This window comes from Erithacus rubecula (genome assembly GCF_903797595.1).
Source record: "Erithacus rubecula genome assembly, chromosome: 10".
Lineage (NCBI taxonomy): Eukaryota > Metazoa > Chordata > Aves > Passeriformes > Muscicapidae > Erithacus > Erithacus rubecula.
Genome location: NC_136662.1, coordinates 7,373,954 through 7,395,628, shown reverse-complemented (window position 1 = coordinate 7,395,628; position 21,675 = coordinate 7,373,954). Strand labels below are relative to the sequence as shown.

The window sequence follows — 21,675 nt, the reverse complement described above, 5'->3', positions numbered from 1 at the left end:
GACAGAAATGAGCACAGAAGACTTAACCAGCACTGCTGATTTACAGCAGCAAGGGCAGGAACAGCACCCTAGAAAACCCAAGGGCTAAATGCAAACATTTTGTTCTATTTATTAATTCAGCTGATTAACTCTGCATCTTTTATCACTAAAATTTCTACAATCTGCTGAACTGGCTGCCTTTGAAGCAAAACATCTGAAGAACTGGCATATGTTTGTGTATAAGGCATAGTATGAGAACACAGCAATTTATCTTCAGATTTTGTCAATGTTTCTCTCATAAGTGTATCATCTAAATCTGACACTTAATAATTTTGTCATTCAAAAGGTTTCATCTATCTTTGCAAGTCTGTCTTTTGAATTTTCACAAAGTGCGACTTGCAATGAAATTTTAAAATATTTAATCCACTCAGGAAAGTTCTAAGCATCATTTCAGAAAGGCTGGCAAAAACATCTGCTCATGGTCTGTAAAGAAAACCAAGTCTTAAACTTTACAGAACCAGAAGATGTTAAGGAAAATTCAAATGCCTTTGAGGAATGTAATGGCATATTCCTACTTCAGTGCTTTGAACTCTGATCACCTTTTTATAAATAAGCCCCTAGAAGTACAAGGGGTCTACAGAATAGGAATGAACATTATTTGAAACATAGAAAACATTATACTTATAAAAAATAATAAAAATTTTGAAACTTTTGTATTTGGAGAATATACTATTAAGAAGTCAAAATAATCTGTCATAGAGAAGCAGTTCAGTCAAGACTTCTCACAAAAGCCCAAATTCACATCTACATATTCACAGAGAACTCACTGTTCTAACACTCTGAAATGCAGTGGGATATTTCCAAATAGAGAAGCCATGCAAAAGCATTAACAAGATGTAAAAACTCTTCTAACACCAAAAAAGAAAGGAAGAAAGTTTAACAGGATCAAGCAAGGAGCATCATTCCTGGACACTGTGTACCACACAGAGGATCTGGAATGGCACTGGCAGAATAACTGACAGAACACCAGATTAAACAGAAAATACATATATCTACACATATATAGAGATATATTCCATGTGTGTGGCCATAACTAATCCTACATGATTGAGGAACAGCAATGTCCAGTTTCCTAAAAGGATGATTCAGCTTCATGTACATTATACCTTGTGAAAAAGGCTATCATAGTCCCCTAGAAAAAAAAAGTGGGGAGGAAAAAAACCCAAACACAGAAATACAATAAGTGTTCCAGGCATTTTGCTGCTGTATGAGCCATTGCTCATTTTCCACAGGAGCAGCAAATAATACTGCTAAAAATATTATATTTATCATAGATTAATTTCTCTAAATATTTCAAAAGAAAAGTATTCAAAATTAAAGGCATGTTAGAATTTGGTGCCTATGGAGTATACTTCTTCCACAAAGGGCAGCAAAAATGTTGAATTTTACATTATATCTTTATGTCTGATGCTTTCAATAACATTTCATAGCTTAGCAGGCATGAAAGATAATTTATGGGAGACCTCATTTCTCAGCATAGCTCTGGAATAATTAAAGGACAACTCTAAAAAAACAATTCAAGTTTCACTAACCAATATTTCAGAGAGTCTGAATTTTCTCATCCCTTTGTGGCCCACACAGGGATGCAGGTACTGGTAAAACTCCTCCTTAAACCTTTCCTTGGTTTGTGCACATTATGAATGGCCAGCACTGCCCAATCAACACCTCTTTCTTTAAAAAGGCAAATAAAGAGTAAAAGTAGAAACCAGTAGAGGAAAAACCTGAGGATTTCCCTTCCTACTCACTGGCCCAAGTCCCTTTATCAGGAGGAGGGATGACACATTTTGAGCAAGTAAGCAAAACCCCTTGTCCTTTCCATGCTCATTGTGTGATAAAGCACAGGGATGTATGGCAAGGGCTGCAGTTTAGAGCTGGTTTTTGTAGCTATGATCACAGAGCAGTCTGTAAGGAAAGACACAGCTCAGCACCTTCTGTCCTTCTGCCTCAAGAGCAGGTAGGAGATGCACAACTCTCCTGTCTTGTATGACAGCAACTGCAACCAGGGAGTCTTTGCATAAAGAAAAAACAAGAGAAAGTGATGTTTGAAGAGAGTGCTGAACACCTGGGTGGAACCAGAACATGTAACACAAAAAAATATCTTAGCAATCCTGTTGCTTGCAATTTCAGTACAACATAATTCTACAAACATCAGGAACATGATTTAAAGTAAAATCCAAAATACCATTCTACTTCTTTGAATTTTTAAAATTATAATTTTTTCCACTTTCAAAGAAGGAGGAATGTGATTTGTTCTTGCTGTTATTCTGTTCTCTCTAGCAAGTCTACAGCATTGCTTAAGTATGCAGGAAAATTAAAAGAAATCAGACCTTTTGATATCTAGGCATTTATGGTCATTCTTACTAATGCATGTTGCACCATATGTGTCCACAGATATTTACAGAGGAACAGAAAGACAAGCTCCCACCTCCTGGGGTGCCAGCTATCCAATTAAAATAAAACCAGAAGTGATTAAAAGAAAAGGAGCAAGACAAAGGAAAAAAGTAGAAGTAGGGGTGTCTCATATCACAGAAGACAGTTCTTTTGTAAAGAACACTATGTGTTTGTTTTTCCACTCTATTAATTTCAAGTAATTGCTTTAAAACATTCAGGTTTTTTAAAAAAATTTATATTTATTTTCCTTAGAATATCTGCAGGAGGTTCTGTGAAAAGCCTGTGTTCCAAAAAGGGTTTCAGTCACAAATACTGTGATCGCATGTACAGTTTTCAGATCTACAAAAGATTATTTGTAAAGAGTTCAGACTTGGAGGACAGTGCAAAGATCTCCAGTACAGAAAAGCATCTGAGAAAAAAGGGGAAGGGGAAGGGATTAACATGGGAGATCCAGAAGATGCCAGAAAGAGATTTACAGGTATAATACTGAGCAGAACAGGAAGATCTCAAATTTTTGGAGTTATTTGTGGGAGGCCAAACGGTAGTTGAAATCAAAAGGCTCCTTGAAGTCCCAAAGAGCGGAACAGGGAAGTCCAAAGTGATGATGGCCAGGGAAGAAATTCACAAAACAATTGATTAAAAGAAGAAAAAAAGTAGTTCTTAGGTGCTGGAAGTAGAGAACCATCAATCACCTTTTTGTGAATATTGTGAGTGGACAGAAACCATGGAAACCAGACATGAAAGAGGAAGCTGAGGCAACACAAACAGCTTTAGGAGCTGAGAGGAAAATATGAAAATTGACATAGACACAAAGGGAGAAGCACAAGGATGACAAATGATGTGCTGTACTGTAGGTGTTAGATATGAGCAGTCCACAACTGAAAGGAGAGAAATTCCTTGTTGTACACAACATCGATGAAAGAATTTGGTTTGACCTGTAAGAGTTCTCTCCTGCTTTGGAACATTTCAATTTAGTAGCAATAAAAATCCCTATGAATCCTAAATGCAATTCTAATTGTGCTTATAAATGGTAGTTTCACAAGTATGCATGTTACAATAAACACAAATTAGAGGTAAATTAAACCTTAATTATATCTAGCAAGTTTTATGTCCTAATTAAAAACTGTATTCTAACAATAAAAATGACTTACCACCTGAATTAGCCCTGCCACAATTGTCTAGTCTTCCTAAACATTCTTTGTGTGCTCCAGCTCCACATTTAGAACATAAATAGCCTTGATAAAATGTTCCCCTGTAAAATAAAATTAGGTAGTGATACATTAGAGGTGACAAATTCCACACATAAAGGACATAAGAGACATGGCAGAAGGTATTAGAAGTCATTTGTTGTTCTGCATAATGATAGTCCTTAAAGGCTTGAGAAAAAGTGACAACTGCTAAACAAGCAGCTGATCTGCTTTCTGTCACTACTAGCCATTTAAAAATCACAAACAGACAGTTCTTTCAGACTACCAGTAGAATAATAACCTCCATTTCAATGTAATCCAAAGCTACTTTGGAACAGTACACTTGAAATTGTACCATTATGCATCTATCCTACTACAGATCTACACTTCATCTCAGTGGGAATTTGTCTAGGGACCATCAAGAACAGGACCCAGTTCAAGAGAGTTGTAAGTTTGAATGTATATCTTCTTCAAGCATTTAACAGTTTTGAGGCTATATGGCAAATATTCTTGACCTTAAATTTGTTCATTTTTTAAAAAACATTTATCATGGACACTTCAAGTAATTTTTGGGGATGCTAATTCCTGTCTCTGTCCCACAAGGTGGCACTTGGGAATACCCAGCTGGTGGCCCATGGAGAACCAGGCAGCATCCTGGGTGCTGTGTCCTGAATGCTCAACAGCTGCTCCTCAACAACAGCACTTGGTGCAGACCCAGGAACTCAACTACACTGCTCCAAAGTCAGGAATTAGCCCTCCTGACTTTAAAGTTTAGAAGGTATGCACGACTGTAATAGTCACTTAGCCCTTATTGCATTGAGGGTAAAAAGGAAAAAAATTAAAATCTCTGAAAATCCAGGTGAGTCTGACTAGTCAGGAAAAGCACTGCTAAAGGAAGAAAAAATGTTTAACACGGAAGAACACACCTGAAGTGCATTCATTCCATGCCTGTGCTTAACAAAGGCAAATATCCTCACTAAAATGCTGTGGCTTCATTTTTCAGAATGTCAACAATATGCACCATAGAATCATAGAAGGGTTTGGGTTGGAAGGCATCTTAAAGCTTATCCAAACTCTCTGCCATGGAGAGGGACACCTTTCAAAACCCCATCCAGCCTGACCTTGCAGGGGCAGGGACGGGGAGACCACCACCCAAAAAAACTTTTACAATACCTCAGAAGCATCTGACAGACTTTGCAAGATGTCACCCGACTGAAGGTGTGCATTTTGAACTCATGAAAACTCGTATCTGCATAGTCTGGCCGGATGTTTGATCTAAAAACAAAATTTGAAAAGAGGCATTCAATGAAATCTAGAACATGAGGCAACATTCACACCAGGAAATCTTAATCCACAAACAACTAGTTTTATTTAGACTTCAGTGGTTTTCAGTGACAAGAACCAGAAGTGTGGGCTTTCCCAAACACCTCGATGGTACTATGGAAACTTCTTAAATATACCCTATAACTACCTTAGCTGTCATAATAAATAGAAAAATAAACATCTGATTTTTATTCTTGTTTGAGTAACTAGGATAATTCTCAACAATATTTTATTATGTGAATGCTCAAGGGAAAGCAGATCACAGCCTGAGAAGCACCATATTTGAAAATATTAACAGCAAATTTAGGGCATTTAGGTCACAACTATGCAGCAATATACTGGATAACCTAAGTGCCTTCAAAACAATTAGAAAATATTCACCAAGGTTTGGTTACCCTTGTTTAAGGCCATATCTACAGTCCACAGCTGTAGACACAGAGTAAATTTAAGATAATAAAATATTACTATTCAGATTGCCAAGATACCAACACACTACTAGCAGACTTATTTCCAAAGATCAGGTTTGTGCACAAAGCACTGGTCTATTACTGTACTTGTGTTTTGTTTAACTTCCCTACTGATCCCTTTTAATAGCAGGAGTACAATTTAAATGTGACCCACTCATCATTTGTTGTACCAGTGGCTGTTTTCAGTCAGATTTAGTTTTCAGATTTAAGTTTTATTAAGTAATCTATTCAATTTTTTCTGTCATCTGTCCCATTTCCAAGACTGAATGGGAGAATAGGCATTTTCAATGTTTTTTTGTTTTGTTAATTCAGTAAGATCCCCAAACTAGCTTAAAACTGTCAAAATCAGTAATGCTGAAATTCTAGATACATAACCTAATATTAATCTAGACTGTATCAGACAATAAAAAATATATATGTAGTAAGGGTTAATGAATTTTTTAGTATTGTTTATTTTAGAATGTTTAAGACTCCATAAATTTCTGGTATTTTTCTATCAAAAATATAGCAAGACATAATGCATGGGAATTAAAATAGGAAAAAAATCATGACGGCAGGAATTCAAGAATCCACAGTACTCCAAGGAAAAACCAGAAGCTTTTTCCAACATAGAAACCCATTAAAGTTGGAGATACTTATAAGTTTCATTCTTATGTACTATAAATAACTTCCATGCTAAAACACAGACCAGCCACAAACTGCAATGAAATATAAATAACTATCCAAAGCATCATTCTCTCTTGGATAGAATTAAAAGGGTTACAAAAAAACATCAGAGACTGTTTAAGTACCCAGTGTCAGAAAGGTCAAACTTCAAATCCACCTGCTGACAATGAAACTGAACTCAAAAAGCAAAAGGAATTTTGCTTTTATGCCTGAGAATAACCTTACAATCAGTACTGTTTTAACTACCTCATTTGTGTCTCTCTGCTCTAACATGCAAAATGTCAATTCCACAACTTCTGCTGACTGAAACGGGTGTGCATACTATCCATCCACAGCAGGAAGGTACAGTAGCAGGATAAAATTAATCACATAAAGTGAAGAAAGAATTATTATAAGAGAAAAAGAATTATTATTTTTTTGACTCTTAACTAGGTACAGCCTGCATTTCATAACGTGTCTGCCAGAGGGCTGCCAAAACTTCTTAGGCTACACTCCAAGCAATCCTGAAAAATCCCTAAAACAAGTTGCAGTACTTCACTCCCAACAAAAGCTCAGTTTTACTGACCATTTGGTTCAGACATGGACATCTTGCAGAACTATGTTCAAAGTATAAGCCAGAAGTGCAAGACTGGTAAGATTGAAAGCATGTTAAATTAAAGCTAACAACCTGACCATTTTTCAATAACAAACCAAAGAAAAAATTCATTCATTTAATTATAACAGAATCAATCTTCAAAAATAATAAGCATAAGTGGATCAAAAGAAAAAAAAATATAGAAAGTAGTTTAATACATGGATGTGACTACACAACTTTCTTCCATATGTAAAAATTCTTTAATTCTTCTCTCAGGCTATCTTCCACAAAGATTGAAGTGCATGAACTACTCAAAATATACCTCCTATTAACAGAACAAGGATGATACACTGTATTCATTCTTCTTTATAGCAAAAGCAATATTTGAAAAGAACAATGCTGAGTAAGAAAATGTATGGTTACTCTGGAGCCAGAGTGCTGTAAAGTGAAGCACAGTACGGGAAGATAATTAGTGAAACAATAAAACCCAGAAAAATAAAATCCACATGTGATGTCTACTGCAAATGTAGAGGTAGAATAAGGAAAGCTTTGTAGAAGAACATTTAGTGCAGCACTACTGTGGGCTGGCAAACCCTTGCACATTCTGATTCTTGATCAGTGACACTGCATTACAGCAAATCCAGTTCTGCAGTCCCATCACACATCACATCAGACAAGCCTGAGATGATGCACTACAGCAGCAAGCCTTTAAATGTAGTCAGAAACTTAATGAATCTAGGGGTTTGATATTTTAGTTTTCAATATATTAATTTTCCAAAATCAAATGCAACACAAAAAAACCCAATTTGATTCATATGTGAAAGTTTCCAGCTAGAGATTAAGTCATCTATGACTAAGTCCAAATACCACAAGGACCATAGAAAGTTGTTTTCCACAAAAAACTTTCAAACTGAATATCACACATGCTATTATTTGAATCTTCAAATACAGCAAATAAAGCTGATAATGCAAAATAGTTGTGGCATGGCATACAACTTTTCAGAGCCATGTCCAACCACAAAAAAGCTCCTTTGGTTACAGCATGGAAGCCTTACACTGATATCCTCAGAAGAGAGAGCAGAGCTCTCACAACACAGTAAAGAGAACATTTCATCCTCAAATCTTTTCTCTTCTACTTCCGTTGTAGGCATATAGCAAGAGAGAAATAAAAAACAGTATTTATGACAATATTAATTTTGAGCCTTCCACTTTAGAAGGATTTCTTGTTGGAGACAGAAAAAAAGAAACCCAGACATGACTGTTAGCAAAATTCAAATGTATTGAAGCAATTAACAAAACTTATTTTGGGTCTTACACTGGGTTCCTTCACCATCACAGTGAGACAGCCAAGACCTTCTGCAGACTCCTCAGTCCCTCCTACCACAGCCACTGCTATTATGGGGTGCCCCAGGCAGCAAAAGAAATGTATTTTCTATTTCTGCTGTCAAACAAGCTTGATGAGTGACCAGAGCAGGAAGCCACACATACACCAGAAATACTTAATCTGAAGTAAATAGTGACAGAGAACATGTTCCTCATTTTATTGTAAAACTCTCTTATTTTTATAAGCAACAGCAATGTGGGGAGGGGAAAGTAGTTTTCCTTTGACTCTTCTAGTTTTTTCCCCAGGCAATTTTAACTTCCCTACTATAGCAGAGACAAAATGTCAATGTGAATCTGTTATTAGGAGAATTTTTCCAATTCTCTCCTCAATTCAGCACCAGAGGTTTTATAAGGGACAACCACAAATGCCCCCTCCTGCACAGTGCTGGAACCCCATAACCAGATTTACTCCAGTTACTACTGCAATGTCCTTGGGCTGCCCCTGAGCCTTCTGAGCAAAGCTTTCTCTTTCCAATTTACTTACAGAATATTAGTCCCACTGGGACCAATTCACTGCTACACCACCAACCCAGAGAGCTGCAGGTGCATTATCTCACGAGTCTCTGTCACTTGGACACACAATTCTTGTCTCTGCACCAGCCACAGGAGCCACAGTTCCAGGGACAGAATGACCATCTTCTTCAGTCAGTCCTCCATCTCTGAGCAGTCTCTTTATCTTTAAAGTTTTAAAAGTTCAGTGTAGAAAAGAGTTACCCAGGTAACACTCCTTGTGCATATGAAATATTCCCCTCCTAAAAATATTCTCTCCACATTTGCAGTGCCACTTCTTTCTACTGACTTGTTCTTTTCAGATGAGTAAATTGATCACAGGCCAATCTCATCCCACCCACATAACACAACACCTTTATAAATGGTGTCAGGAAGTGTCATGTTATCAACCATCCCCCACAAGCTTCTGCAGACAAAATCCATTCCAGTAATCATCTTTGTCTAGATTAATGGCACAGCTGACCACAGAGTAATGATTTAGGTAACCCAAAATTGTCTTGTCAGACAAGGCTTCTAGATGCTTATTCCTATGCCTATAGCATAAGGAATACATTCTCTTGACTACCCTACCTCAAAAAAACAAAAATAATGGTTTATATTAAAAAAAGAAACAGTTTAAACTACCATTTTCTCACACTAGTGACTGAGATAATACATCAAAGACTTAAAACTCATGCTTAACCCTCAAAACACAAACATGTCTCAATCAAAAGACTAACACATAAATTAAAAAAAACCCCAATGAACCTTGACAATCTTGACCTATCCAACTGTGTAAGTTCCATGCCCCGTTTTACTCATCTGAACTTTGATTATCTTTGATCTAAAGTGTTGCCAAGGTGTATATGCAATGAAGTGTACATCATTAGTATCAAGCAACTTAGATAAGATATGTTGCTGTAATTTCCTTACTTAATCAAAACCATATTCTGATGAGAAGACATTTAAATCAGAATGTGTCTGAAGAGTAGTAGAATACCACAGGCATTTGGCTCTCTGATAGCAACAAGTTAGGGTTTTATCAGCATTCTTATATTCATATTTGTTTCCCACAAGGAAAAGTATCCAGAGTACCTTTCACAACAGGATGGAATAAACAAATAAATTACATCATCTTCAGGGGGTAGACACAAATATACTTTCTCTTACTGTCTGTTAAACCTGCTCTACACAGGTAGGGCTTACAAAATAAAATGCACCAGGAAAACTACTAAACATTCAGCCACAAAACTCAATCTTTTCTACCAAATATGTAATTACTACAGATGTTTCCCAAGAGAATAAAATAAATAAAGGCTATATATATATTACTAATAATTAAAGGCTGAGATATAGCTTATTATATAGCCCCTTCCTCCTATTTTCCCAGGAGGAAAATAAATACATTAAAATCCCATTAAATCCCATTAAGTCTTCATTTCCAGAAACGACATACTTTTAAATCTATAAAAGATTTTAAAAGTCTTATAGTCTCATTTTATCAATTTCTCTATAGTGAGTATATCTTTTCTTGAATGTTTAGCACTTCAGATATTTCAGTATTAACCGTGGTGACCATAAACCATTGTCTCATGTTTGTCTTGCATGGACATACTACTGAAAGCTCTGGCTGCCAAATCTAACAGAAATATAATCAAGGGATAAAATGAAGTATTGTGTTTGTTAGATTAATTAAATCCTTACAGCGACTTTAAATATTAAATAGGAAATTAAGCAAATGCAAACCACAGGGCCTTTACTGAAAAAGAGTGCACAAAAAAGAAAAAGTGACATTATGAAAATGCAAATACTAGAAACGAATAGAATGTGGAGTCTTTGGCTCCTGGTTAGGAATGTCAATCTCAGCACAAAAAAAACAACAAGAAGGAACAAGAAGCTATTCAGCAGCAGAGACCACTAAAAATCTACCATCTTATGGCTTCACCTCTAGCAAGGACTTAAAGCAGGGAGACTTCAGAAAACAGCACAAAGGAAAACAATACTTTCTTTTATAATAAATCTATTTAGCATTGTGTTTAATGCTACCAATTAGAAACTGTAGTTGAAACAATCTGCAAGGTCCATTGCTGTCCTCCATTAGTGACCAGTTCTCTCTTGCTGTATTTTGAGGGCCATTTCTTTTAATTGCTTCCCTGGCAGCTTTTCAATACCAGCTTGACTTCAGCAATTAAGACCTCTACAGATTTCCCCCCTCCCTGGGTCTAGGCCACTGAAAAGGTGTTGCTTAAACCCACTACAAACAATTCAATTAATGTTGAAAAATTGCTGCTCTGGAGTACTTAATTAAAAACTCAACTTCTCTTTCCAAACTTCAAGTATTTTTAAACTGAATTTGTTTTTTCTTCTTAAACTGGCAAGAAACGTATTACAGGAAGGAAAAAAAATCCTCTGAAAAAGCTTGATACTCCTTGGGTATATGCACACAAGAAGCACATCCACATATGCATGAAGCACATCACAGCATCTATAGGAAAACAAGAAATGAACATTTCACGCAAAGAGAAATGCAAAAGTAACCCTTTGGAAATAGATCAAGAAAGTTCCTTTCAAAAGTGAATTGGCTGCAAATCAAGAGGGTATCAACAAGAGCAGGTGCTGAGCCAGATACTCTTGGGTAGATCACTGCTGTTAAATACAGAGCAAGCAAAGGCCTTGTAAACATTGACTGAATCAAGTCCTTCTTGGAGGAGCTGATGATAAACCCCTCAGGCATCTCTTGGGGACAGAGATGTTCCTCCAGTCTGCCACAGCTCAGTGGCACTGGCACCTTGGAGAGAAGAGGAACCCTCTCTTCCCCCAGCAGCAATCCCACAGTAGTTTCCTGAGTAACATGAAACTGCAGCAATTTCTTGGATTGGGAACAGGCTGTTGAGCAGTCGTGGGCTCTGCATGACATTAGAGTGAGACAGCTGCCTGCCTGCCCCTTGGGACTGACAGTTCTCCCCAAAAGGGAAAAAACATGCTAGGAAGTTCTAATGATACTTCTTATTTTTGGGTTTGACTTCTTTTCACAGAAATACTATTTAGGTCAAGTCTCAAAGATCATTTTCCCACCTTAGTCTCTTCAAGAAAAGCAATCCTGTCACAAGAAACTATACAGAGTCCAGTTGTATGTATGTGCTTAAAAATGTCCATCATTTTGGAAATGCATTATATTTGAAAGTGAATAGCCATTTCACTTGATTAAAACTTGGCTTTAGAGGTTAATGCATGTATGCCCACCTGTGAGCCCAGGGGCAGAACAAATAAGGAGATGCATGAAGTATCAGATAAAGAGTCTGCAGTGAATTGCAATTGTTATAAGTATTAAAAGAAGAAATACTACAGGGAGCTCAGATAAAACTCCATACCTTGAACTCTCCTCAACTCTCAACCTCAAGTTAGACCTTTGCATTTCAGAGCTGATGTTATTCTGCACTCCACGTTATGCTTATAATAATTTAAAATGCTCCATACAGAACTGTTCAGAATTATGGACACCCTGAGCACGAACTGCTGAAGATCATTTTCAAGTGTATGTGATGTGAAATCTGATGATGCACTGATGCAGTATAGCTTGTAAAGAAAATGGCACAGGTTAATACCTCTGCATATTGAAAATTTTCATTCTAGATTTACTTATTGTATAAATAATTGGCATCACTGCATAAAATGCATCAGTAAACACAGATCTAATGTAAATATTTCTAAGATATTAGTTGCTAACAGAAATTTTTTATGAAAACATTATAAGTTAAAATTCCTAGTTTGTGCCAAAGTGACCTCCTTCCAGCACTTTAAAATTTAACCGTGGAAATTGGTACTAAGCATGTAATAAAATTTTTGAAAATTTCACTAGCACTAAAATATAGCTATTGCCACATACTCAAATGCTACCTAGACAGTAAAAAAAAAAAAAAACCAAAAAAAAAAAAACCACAAAAAAAAAAAAATACCACAACAAAGAGTTTCATACAAAGTTGGTCCCAAGACATGTTTGCTTTCACTCCCTGCTGTGACATGCAGCAGACTCACCCTTAGGATGCCAGTCCCTACAAACAGAGCCAGCCTTACATTTGCACCGTGCTTACTTTTCACTCAAAGCATTTCAGCTCTTTGCAATCACATTTTCGATCACTATTTCAACTGGTCACAACATGCTGCCATCTAACAGAAAGGCAATAACTAAATAAGAGGGCAGAGAGAAAGTCACAAATGAGTAATTTATAAATAAGTAAAATACAGATACTCAGTATTCCTTTTTGAATCTTTACAATGATTTTGTTATTCACCAACCCCCCCCACCCAAAAAAAAAAAACAAAAACAAAACAAAACAAAAAGAAAGGGTATTCCTAAGAGATAGTCTCACTAGAAGTGAGCAATGCCATTTCACAAAGGATGATTTGCAGCTACTTTTTTACCTTCTTAGGAGCAATGCTGATTATTTAGAGCTAATTCATTTCTTCTGTTCCAGCTCAGCTGTTATATTTCAGAGTCATCTTTGAAAATGCTATTTACTAAAGTAATCAATCAATCAATTCTCCATATGCTAATACTCAAACATTCTGGTTTGTCACATCAAAGAGTCTTCGTCAAGAAGCCATGTTATAAAATTAAATTAACCATATCACAAGAAAATTGTGCTTTTGATCAAGAATGTGCAACTTCTAAGAATTTGCTAGGAAATTTGCTTATTTGATCATATGACGAGTGGCTTTTTTGAGATCAAGGAAATTATCTTGTTAACTTTTTGGAAACATACTGCATTGTTTTAAACAAGATAATGGCTTTCCTTATTCTTTATCAGTCTACTTCCCCAAAAAGCATAAGAGGTGAACTGCTTTGAGCTAATCTATTCCTGTATAACATTTTTTAATTACTACCTGATAGGAACAAAGCTCTGTCACACATCAGTATTTGCAAATCAAAAGCTTCCATACTTTGCATACTTTTATATTGACTGGCTGAATCCTATTTGTGAAAGTTCTAACTATTACAAATCCAAATTTACCAAGTTGCTTGTATTGATAAGCTTTAAATAATTTATCATATTTACACCTAACTGAAGACAAGTCTGTGCTTTGGAGTCAAAAACTGAAAAGACAGGATTTATACAGACATTAACTTGTAAATTATTGGAGAAATACCTATATGTGCTGGGAAAGAGGTAGCATTGGTTTACAGGGAGAAGCTACAACATCTATTCATATAACCAGAGTATCAAGACAAACATGTAATACAGCATTCCATATTTTAACACTAAAAAAATTCCTTGCACAAAAAAAAGGCCAATATTAAGATGGTGATACTTTATTTTTATGATGTAGTGTCACTACAAATTTATTTCACTGAATTTTAAGAAGCACTAATTTTCATAGTAATATTCCTTCAATACTGTAAGGTAAGTCATAAAAACTCAAGGGTTGGGATATTTTTGGTTTTTGTGAACTGAAGACATAACACCAAAGTATATTTATCATCTTCCAGTGTTTACCCACTGTTTTCATAAATTCTGGTTTGCTTTCACATTTTGCACTGTCCTTACACTGTGCTCTTAATCATATCTAGCATCTTCACACAGTTCTTGCTGTGTCTGGAATAATCTAAAGACATTTTATAACTATAAATATGTTGTGAATGATTGCTTATAACCCTGAAAAACATTTGATTAAAACCAACTGGAGTCACAACAAAGAACAGGCAAGCATTCTTCTTTAACAGACATGAACTTGGCATTCATTTTTGCAGTATTGCAATACTTACACTGATGAAAAAACCTCAGGCAGACATGTTTGTTTATTGCTTTGGTAACCTGTGTGAGGTTGGTACAAATGAAACACCTCTGCAGGTTATTTGAAAAATGCAGCAGACATCTTAAGGCTTTTAAGGTGCTCTGATAAGAAAGCTTTAATTTAATATGTCAGTGTTCAATATGTCAGAGCTCAAATATTCTCTCAGAAGAAAGCTTAATGTGCATGCATTATTAATGCACTATCTGAGGGAACAGATCTATTTGAGTGGAATCTGACCAATGTCATTAGCCACAGAGTGAAAAGCGAATTTGAAAATACAAATCATAATAGGTAAGAGAACACTTTTCACCTACCTTGTGTCTTGTACTAGTTTCCATTAAAATTTAGAAAACCAGTGAGCTCTGGTTACAATTTATGTAGTTTTTCTAATCTAAATTGCTGTGCACACACCAACCAGGGTTGATAATCAATGAATCTCAGGATTATTTCCTTACTATCAGATTATATGTTCTGTTTCCCTTGAGTTACAAGGTGTAAATTTATGTTGAATTGAAGTAGTAATTTTTCAAAAACATGTTAAGACTATACCTGAGCTACTGCACAAACTCTTTAGTGACCCAAAACAAAGTATGGTATAATTAAAACTAAAACCACTATTTTTGAGGGCTGTACAGCTTTCATGTCTGAAATCTTTTATTTAGGTATTTAAAAGAAAAATCAGATTCATTAACTCCATACAATTAATGCATACCCTAATCACTATAATGAACCTGTTTCCCACTGATTTTTCAGGCATTACTAATTAGACATGACATTAATATTGCTATTTCAGCTACGTCAAAGCAGAAACTACAATCACAGTACTTCAGAAGGTGAAATTTTAACTATTCCTCTACCTGCAAGATGTTTTCATACATTTCTCAGTTTGTGAAAGGCAATAGTTGAGTAAAGCCTAATTAAAAGGTGTGTTACAACACTGCTGCAAGAGACTTTACAATATTCTGTGTGTCTTGAAATCCAGATTTCAAGGAAAGCTGACACAGCCCTGAGCAACCTAAGCCTTGCAGAAGACTGAAGCCAAGAATCTCCACACACCTTTTCTAACCTGAATTCTTCTTTAAATTGCATTTATGTGTTTCTATAATCAAGTCAAGTTTGCTGATGGTCATTTTTACAGTGGATTACAAAACCTAATTGAGAAAGTCTTAATTAAATTAGCAAACTGGACAACATAATGACAAAATAAAATCAGCACACACCAGCATAAGATAGTACATATTGCACTAATGGATTCAAATATTGTCAGTGGGACAATATAATCTGCAGCCTTTCATGGGAAAGATCTCTTTTGTGGCAATGAGAACACACACCTGCTTCACACTCTACTGTGATCAAAAAACAAAGCACAGACAAAGTATTTAGTGGATGGAAGGCAGTGTTAAGTGTCAGCATGGGACAGATGTAGCAAAAAACAACAGATTTTTCTTTCACTATTTATTCTATCATCTCATGAGAAAATAGAAGAATTAAATTCTTCCCAACAATTATGAGAAAAGCAGTTGCTCTGTAATAAGAAATTAAGCCTTGTAATTACTAGCTAAGTAGTAATATAACTGAGGCACACACATATGTACATATGTATATAATAAAGGAGGGACACCTCAACTTTCAAGGAGTATTTTCTTTATATAAAGAATGGTTAGCATAAATTCATTGACACAAATATTAGTCAACTATTTTTAAAACAAGCATTTTTAAGACCAAAAAGCATGTGTAGAAGAGTTTTCTGGGGAAAAAATATCAGTCAACACTCCCATCTTTAGGCATTAGCTGAATAACATGAATGTATTACATATTAGTTCTGATTCTTCTGGTGTTTTCAATAGGGGAAGAAAGAAATTAGACAAGATGTGCTACTAGAAAATATAAAAGATTTGTGTCTCACACAATCAGTTTTTGAGGTTTGAAATGGCCTAGTTACAGCAAATAGACCATGCACTTTATCACATTGCTGACAAACTTTCATTTAATACATGATGTCTCTAATTTGGCTGAATGGGAACAGTAATTTGGCTATTCACTTCTATCAAAATTATCCTGGTTATGGAATGACTTTGCATTTAAACCAATGCTATTTGACACGCTAGACCAAATTCAAGCATTCCATGTCTGGTACAGTAAAGTCTTTGCAGCACTGTCTTTGAAAAGATGTTTATTTACCCTTGCAGCTAAAGGCTCATCCACTGCTATGAGCAGAGCTCCAAGAACAAAATAGCAACTGCTCAAATTGGCCACTGTCACAGTTGGGCCCCACATCTCTTCCAAGGCAATCAGCAGGTTACACATCATGCAGAACATTTATTCACACCAGCCAGAGAAGAGGCCAGCAAGGCAGAACTCAGGCCCTTGCAATGATGGCTCCTCTTAAAACATCTTCCAGTGGTTTCTGACAGAGCTTTGTGAAAACTGCTCAAACCCACCAACCAATATTTCGACTTTAAGAGCTTGACTGTGATATTAACTATGCTGCCCCAGTGTCCTGCCTCATTTTATTGTGATCTAGAAAATCCAGAACTCCAAAAGGAGCAGCAATTTTGGGTAAACTTTTTAGGGGAGGTATAGGTAACTTCAGCTTCAGCTGTGGGTATTACTGTGTCTAGGTCAGCATCAAACTCAGCACAGCCAAAACACAGTATCATTGTTGTATGATGATGTGTTGTATGAAGAGACTTCAAGAACATCCATGAAATTCTTAGGAGAAAAAGAAATTGTGATGTTTAGTATTATATATTTTCTAAATAAAGCAATAGTCTCAGGAAAACAGCAAATACATACTGTAGGAACAGAGCTGCCATAAATACCAAACAATAAATAAATAAAATAATTTACTCTGTTTCCTATGAGCAGTAACCAAGCATTTCCAACCTCCCTCAAAACAAAACTCACCACACACTTCAGTAACAGAGCTGGCTAAGAGGCAGAATATTTTCACAGATTTGTGAAATTAGCTTTCCAAGAGAAATTTACTAGTCTGAAAAGTAACACTGGAAATGGCACTGGGGTTTCATCTAGCCTTCCTTCAGGGGTTTTCCATATGAAGTATGCCTAATGGATTCCTGCCCTCTGCACCTAAATCAAGTCCAGCCAGCAAAGCAGTGTTCTCCTCTATTTCATACTTCATCAATAACATAAGCTTCCCATATCTGGAGACAAATTCTCATCTCAACAACACCAGCATCTCAACAATAGGTGCTTTTTCAGCAAATAAACTATCATCACTGTTTCATATACACCAGTAAAAACATCTAAGTTCCCCCCCCCTCAAAAAAAGAGAAATTACAGCCTAGCTGAAATAATTAGGCCTCAGACCGTTCTAGCAACAACTAAGTTAATTCTTACTTTAAAAATAATGAGAGATCCTAGTTTGTTCTCTTATTATATTCTTAGATTAACACTTGCACACACCTGACTTTAACACACTGCTATCCCAAAGGGACTGAAATTTCTGTCTGGAACTCAGTAAACAACATAATTTCTGATAATCAAAATGCTGTTATTCACCCCTTCAACTGAGCTGGGTTTGCAGTCATGTAAATTTTTTAAGTAATGAGAAGTATTTTGTCCATGGAAGCAGTAATTATAATTGAACACAATGAATAAGAGCATAATTTCAATCATGGCTACTTTTCAGAGCAGGAAAGTTAATCTACACAGTAGACAATGAGAGCCTGAAAACAACAAATCAAACCAAGAACCATTCAACACACTTGGCTTAGTTTATTCCCAAATACAAACCCTTGTGTCTCAACATGCATTAGAATATCATTACTGCTACATAAACCAAGGTGTGTTTTGGGAGAGATGCTGAGGGAAAACCTCAGTAAAGTCAAACCCATGTAACAAAGAGGGAGATAAGCAATGAAAACTTCAGGAAGGATAAAGCAATAATGCCACTGCATCATGTTGCACCTCAGCCCTGATGCTGTGCTCCAGCCCTGCTGCCTCAACCACACAGCAGGAGGTTAAACTCAAGGTGTGGCTTTACAAGAACAAACATCCACACAAGGCACCACCACCCATTTTCAAATTCCATCTGCCAGAGAGGAAAGAATGGCACATGGACTGCTCAGCCACTGAGGTGCTCCCATAGGCAAGCAGCAGCAATACCCCTGTGACAGAGGCACACTCCCAAGGGCTGAGCAGTGCTCAGGGCACAGCTGCTCTCACCAGCAACACGAGGAGGGGCAGGGGACAATGGCCCTGCACACAACCACAGAATGGCTGGGAAGAAGAGAGAGAAAAATTATAGTGCTCTTCCCACTCTTCCTAGCTCCTTGCCTTACTTGTGGCTTGTTTGGTTTTTGGAGCACTGGGCCAGGATGCCTGAAGAGTGATGAAGAGTCACAATGCTGAAGCTGGTAAATCTGAGTTCCTCACTTCTCACACACGTTAAGTAAATATAATTTTGATATTACACAAAGCACAGCAGGGAGAGCAGAGGGACAGAAAGAGGCACACATGCAAATAAATACCTCCTTCTATCCCCAATTATGCCACCCAGAAATTTTTGCCTTCAATAAAAATCAGCAAGATGGGAAAATTAGTGAACAGGCTTTATTATATCTGTCCAGCTTCCATATGTTTCCATTAAATCATTAACACTCATTATACTGAAGGTTTTTTAAAGTATGTATAGTTTATAAGGAAGCTTCACTCCAATCAGCTCACAATCACCTTTTTCCTGAATCCACACCCCTTTACAACCACATGCAAACCCAGCACTGCTAATGCTGTCTGTGCTCACTGGGAGCCTCTCACTCCCCCTTACACATTTTCTTTCCATAAAGCAAGCATCACCTGTCATCCAATTCCCTTGTACATGCTTAAAATTTAATCACAATACCCAAGGTGTCAATAATTATGTTTGTCTTTCTGACAAGAATCAGAAATGGAAATAAAGTTCATGCTGCATAACAATAATGTAATCTGCAGTGCTGCAACTAACAACTTACTTTTCAAGAAGTCTAAAGCAACCTCCTCTCACTTTAAAATATACAAAGAAAATCAGCCTTTTGAAACTAAGTGTAATAAGCCAGGCAATTTGATTCAGCAACTAACTAATAAATTAGATAAAAGCCACTAGGAAAAATGCCAGAATCCCCTCCCAAACCACCAGCATCACCTTTCAAAAACATACTTCAATTAGTCAAAATTAAAATGGGACAGGAAAATTGTAACTATACTGATAGATATTTATTGTTAATATAATTAGTATTTCCCCATGGCTGCTTAAGACAGCATTACTAAAACAGTTTTAACAGCAAGGCTGGAAAATACTACATAGCCTAGAGTGCCCTCTTCCTTTTCCAAGAGGAATTTCAGGGAAATACTGTTGATAAAGATGTCAATCAGTTGTTTCTCAGAATGTCAAATAAAATAGACAACGACTGTATTAAAACAGGAAAAAAGTTCAGTATAATTTAAGCAAGATCTTTATATGAGTTGTGAATGTGATTCTACCTTAATAAAAATATACTTACAGAGCCATCTGAAATTGTTCAAGCCATTTTTTCTTTAAGTCTTTCGTTTTGCAATAAACTTCTAAGCCATTTTCACCTTGGATATGAATGAGGTAGAAGCCATAAGACCACTGCATAAGAAGATTGGTAATACAAAATTCATCAGTTTTGAAGAAAGGAAAAGGGAAAAAATCCTAAAAAATAACAAAGCATTTGTATATTCTTTCATTCTTAATTTTAGTAACAATAAGACTACTTTACTGTGTTCCCTTAGAATTACTTACTCAAACATTTTAATTATCTCAAAATAAACAAAGTTGAAATTTCTAAATATTCACTCTAACTTACATTTAAAACAAAAAACAACTTAAATTGTATTTACATTTTAAACTCCTGCTATATGGTTCAAATTCTTGCTAAAAATAAACATTTTATGCGAATTAGCAACAAATATTTACCTTCTTATTTTCTTTATCAGTAGTGGGGTTATTTGTAATTTTGTATTTCTGAAGATCTATTATTTCCTTCATTTCATAATTATCCCCTCTCCGTTTGCAAACAATGACAGCTAGATCAAACAAGAAGATATGCCTATAAAAACACAATACAGAGATGGTTAAAGACACTCCAGAAAGCTGACACCAGAAAGTTTTATTTTTGCCATTGGCACTTACAATTTTGAAGGTGAAGAACTAAACTACTGGCTCATAGAACAATCAACACTTTTGCTTAAGAACGACTCCTTGTAAGGGACTTAGTGAGCTTAGATAATAATGTAATAACTGATTTTCCATCCATCACCTTGCACACTCACTTGATCAATGGTGCAGAGGCTCAGTGAATGTCCAGGGGAATGGAAAACCCCCCAGGAATCACTGAGCTGACCTCAAATGTACAAAGAGTTACTTTACAGGCTTTCAGAGCACACACAAGTTCTGCCATCACCTGTCCTGCCTCGCACGCTTGTCTAGTGTCGTGATCCTGATTTCCCCATCACCTTGAGGTCTCCCATACTGTAAGAGGGAGTGGTTCTGAAAGAGAACGAAAATGTGTGATTCCATACAGCAACAGTGTGAAGACACCAACACATTCAAATGTTAGACCACTCACTCCTTTTATGCCAAAAAAAGCACTTTTCAGACCAGGAAACACCTTTTCCTCACTGCCATCTAAACTAAATACTATAAAGAATCAGTCCATTCTATTTTTGTCTTCAAACTGGAAAAGTTTTCCCATTACAAAAACATCTGAGAGTCACTGTACACATACAAACCTTTAACTATGCAAATATATTTTACTACTGACACCCAGAATAACAAGATTTAATATGCATGTTGTTCTAAACCAAGCAAAGCATACTTATACTTAAATATTATCAAGAATATTATAAACTCCTATGAAATGAGGAAAAAATACATTTATCAATATTTTTGATTAAAAGCGATTTTAAAATTGTATGCAAATTTAAAAATCACATACCAAATTCTCTATTGATAGTTGAAATTGTCTAATTTCCCGAAGTGTTTCATTATCTCTCTTTACTTCATTTACATATTGAGCCAAGTCCTAGAGTATCAACAGCAAAAGAGAGGAGATTAATAACTTTTCTATAACAGACTGCTTAAATACTTTATTTTGACAAGTTTGTTTCTAATTTTATCTTTGTCTTATCTACATATTTAGTAATTTCTTCTGAAATTCTCTTTAACATTCAAGAATTACCAATATGTATGTCTAAATAAAGAAGGAGAAAAGGGTCTGCATATCTTCAATAATAATTACAACACTCTTCATTATATCTATTGGAACACAAATTTAGTATCAAGAGAGAAACAAGTGATAAAATATTTAAAAGAGCTGATTTTTTTCCTGAATTTCCTCAG

The 21,675-nt window shown here is 36.0% G+C and overlaps 1 protein-coding gene across 2 annotated transcripts in view; it reads right to left on the bottom strand.

The window, feature by feature from the left end:
• The window catches only part of VAV3 (vav guanine nucleotide exchange factor 3), a 149,566-nt gene that overhangs the window by 55,919 nt on the left and 71,972 nt on the right, over positions 1-21,675 (bottom strand). For both annotated transcript variants that reach the window (XM_079313787.1, XM_079313786.1), the window contains exons 12-17: positions 21,272-21,358; positions 20,738-20,823; positions 20,251-20,383; positions 19,814-19,923; positions 4,791-4,892; positions 3,582-3,682 (exon numbers count right to left, since the gene is read on the bottom strand). In XM_079313787.1, the coding sequence (XP_079169913.1) occupies positions 3,582-3,682; positions 4,791-4,892; positions 19,814-19,923; positions 20,251-20,383; positions 20,738-20,823; positions 21,272-21,358 (619 nt within the window). The remainder of the gene's footprint in view (positions 1-3,581; positions 3,683-4,790; positions 4,893-19,813; positions 19,924-20,250; positions 20,384-20,737; positions 20,824-21,271; positions 21,359-21,675) is intronic.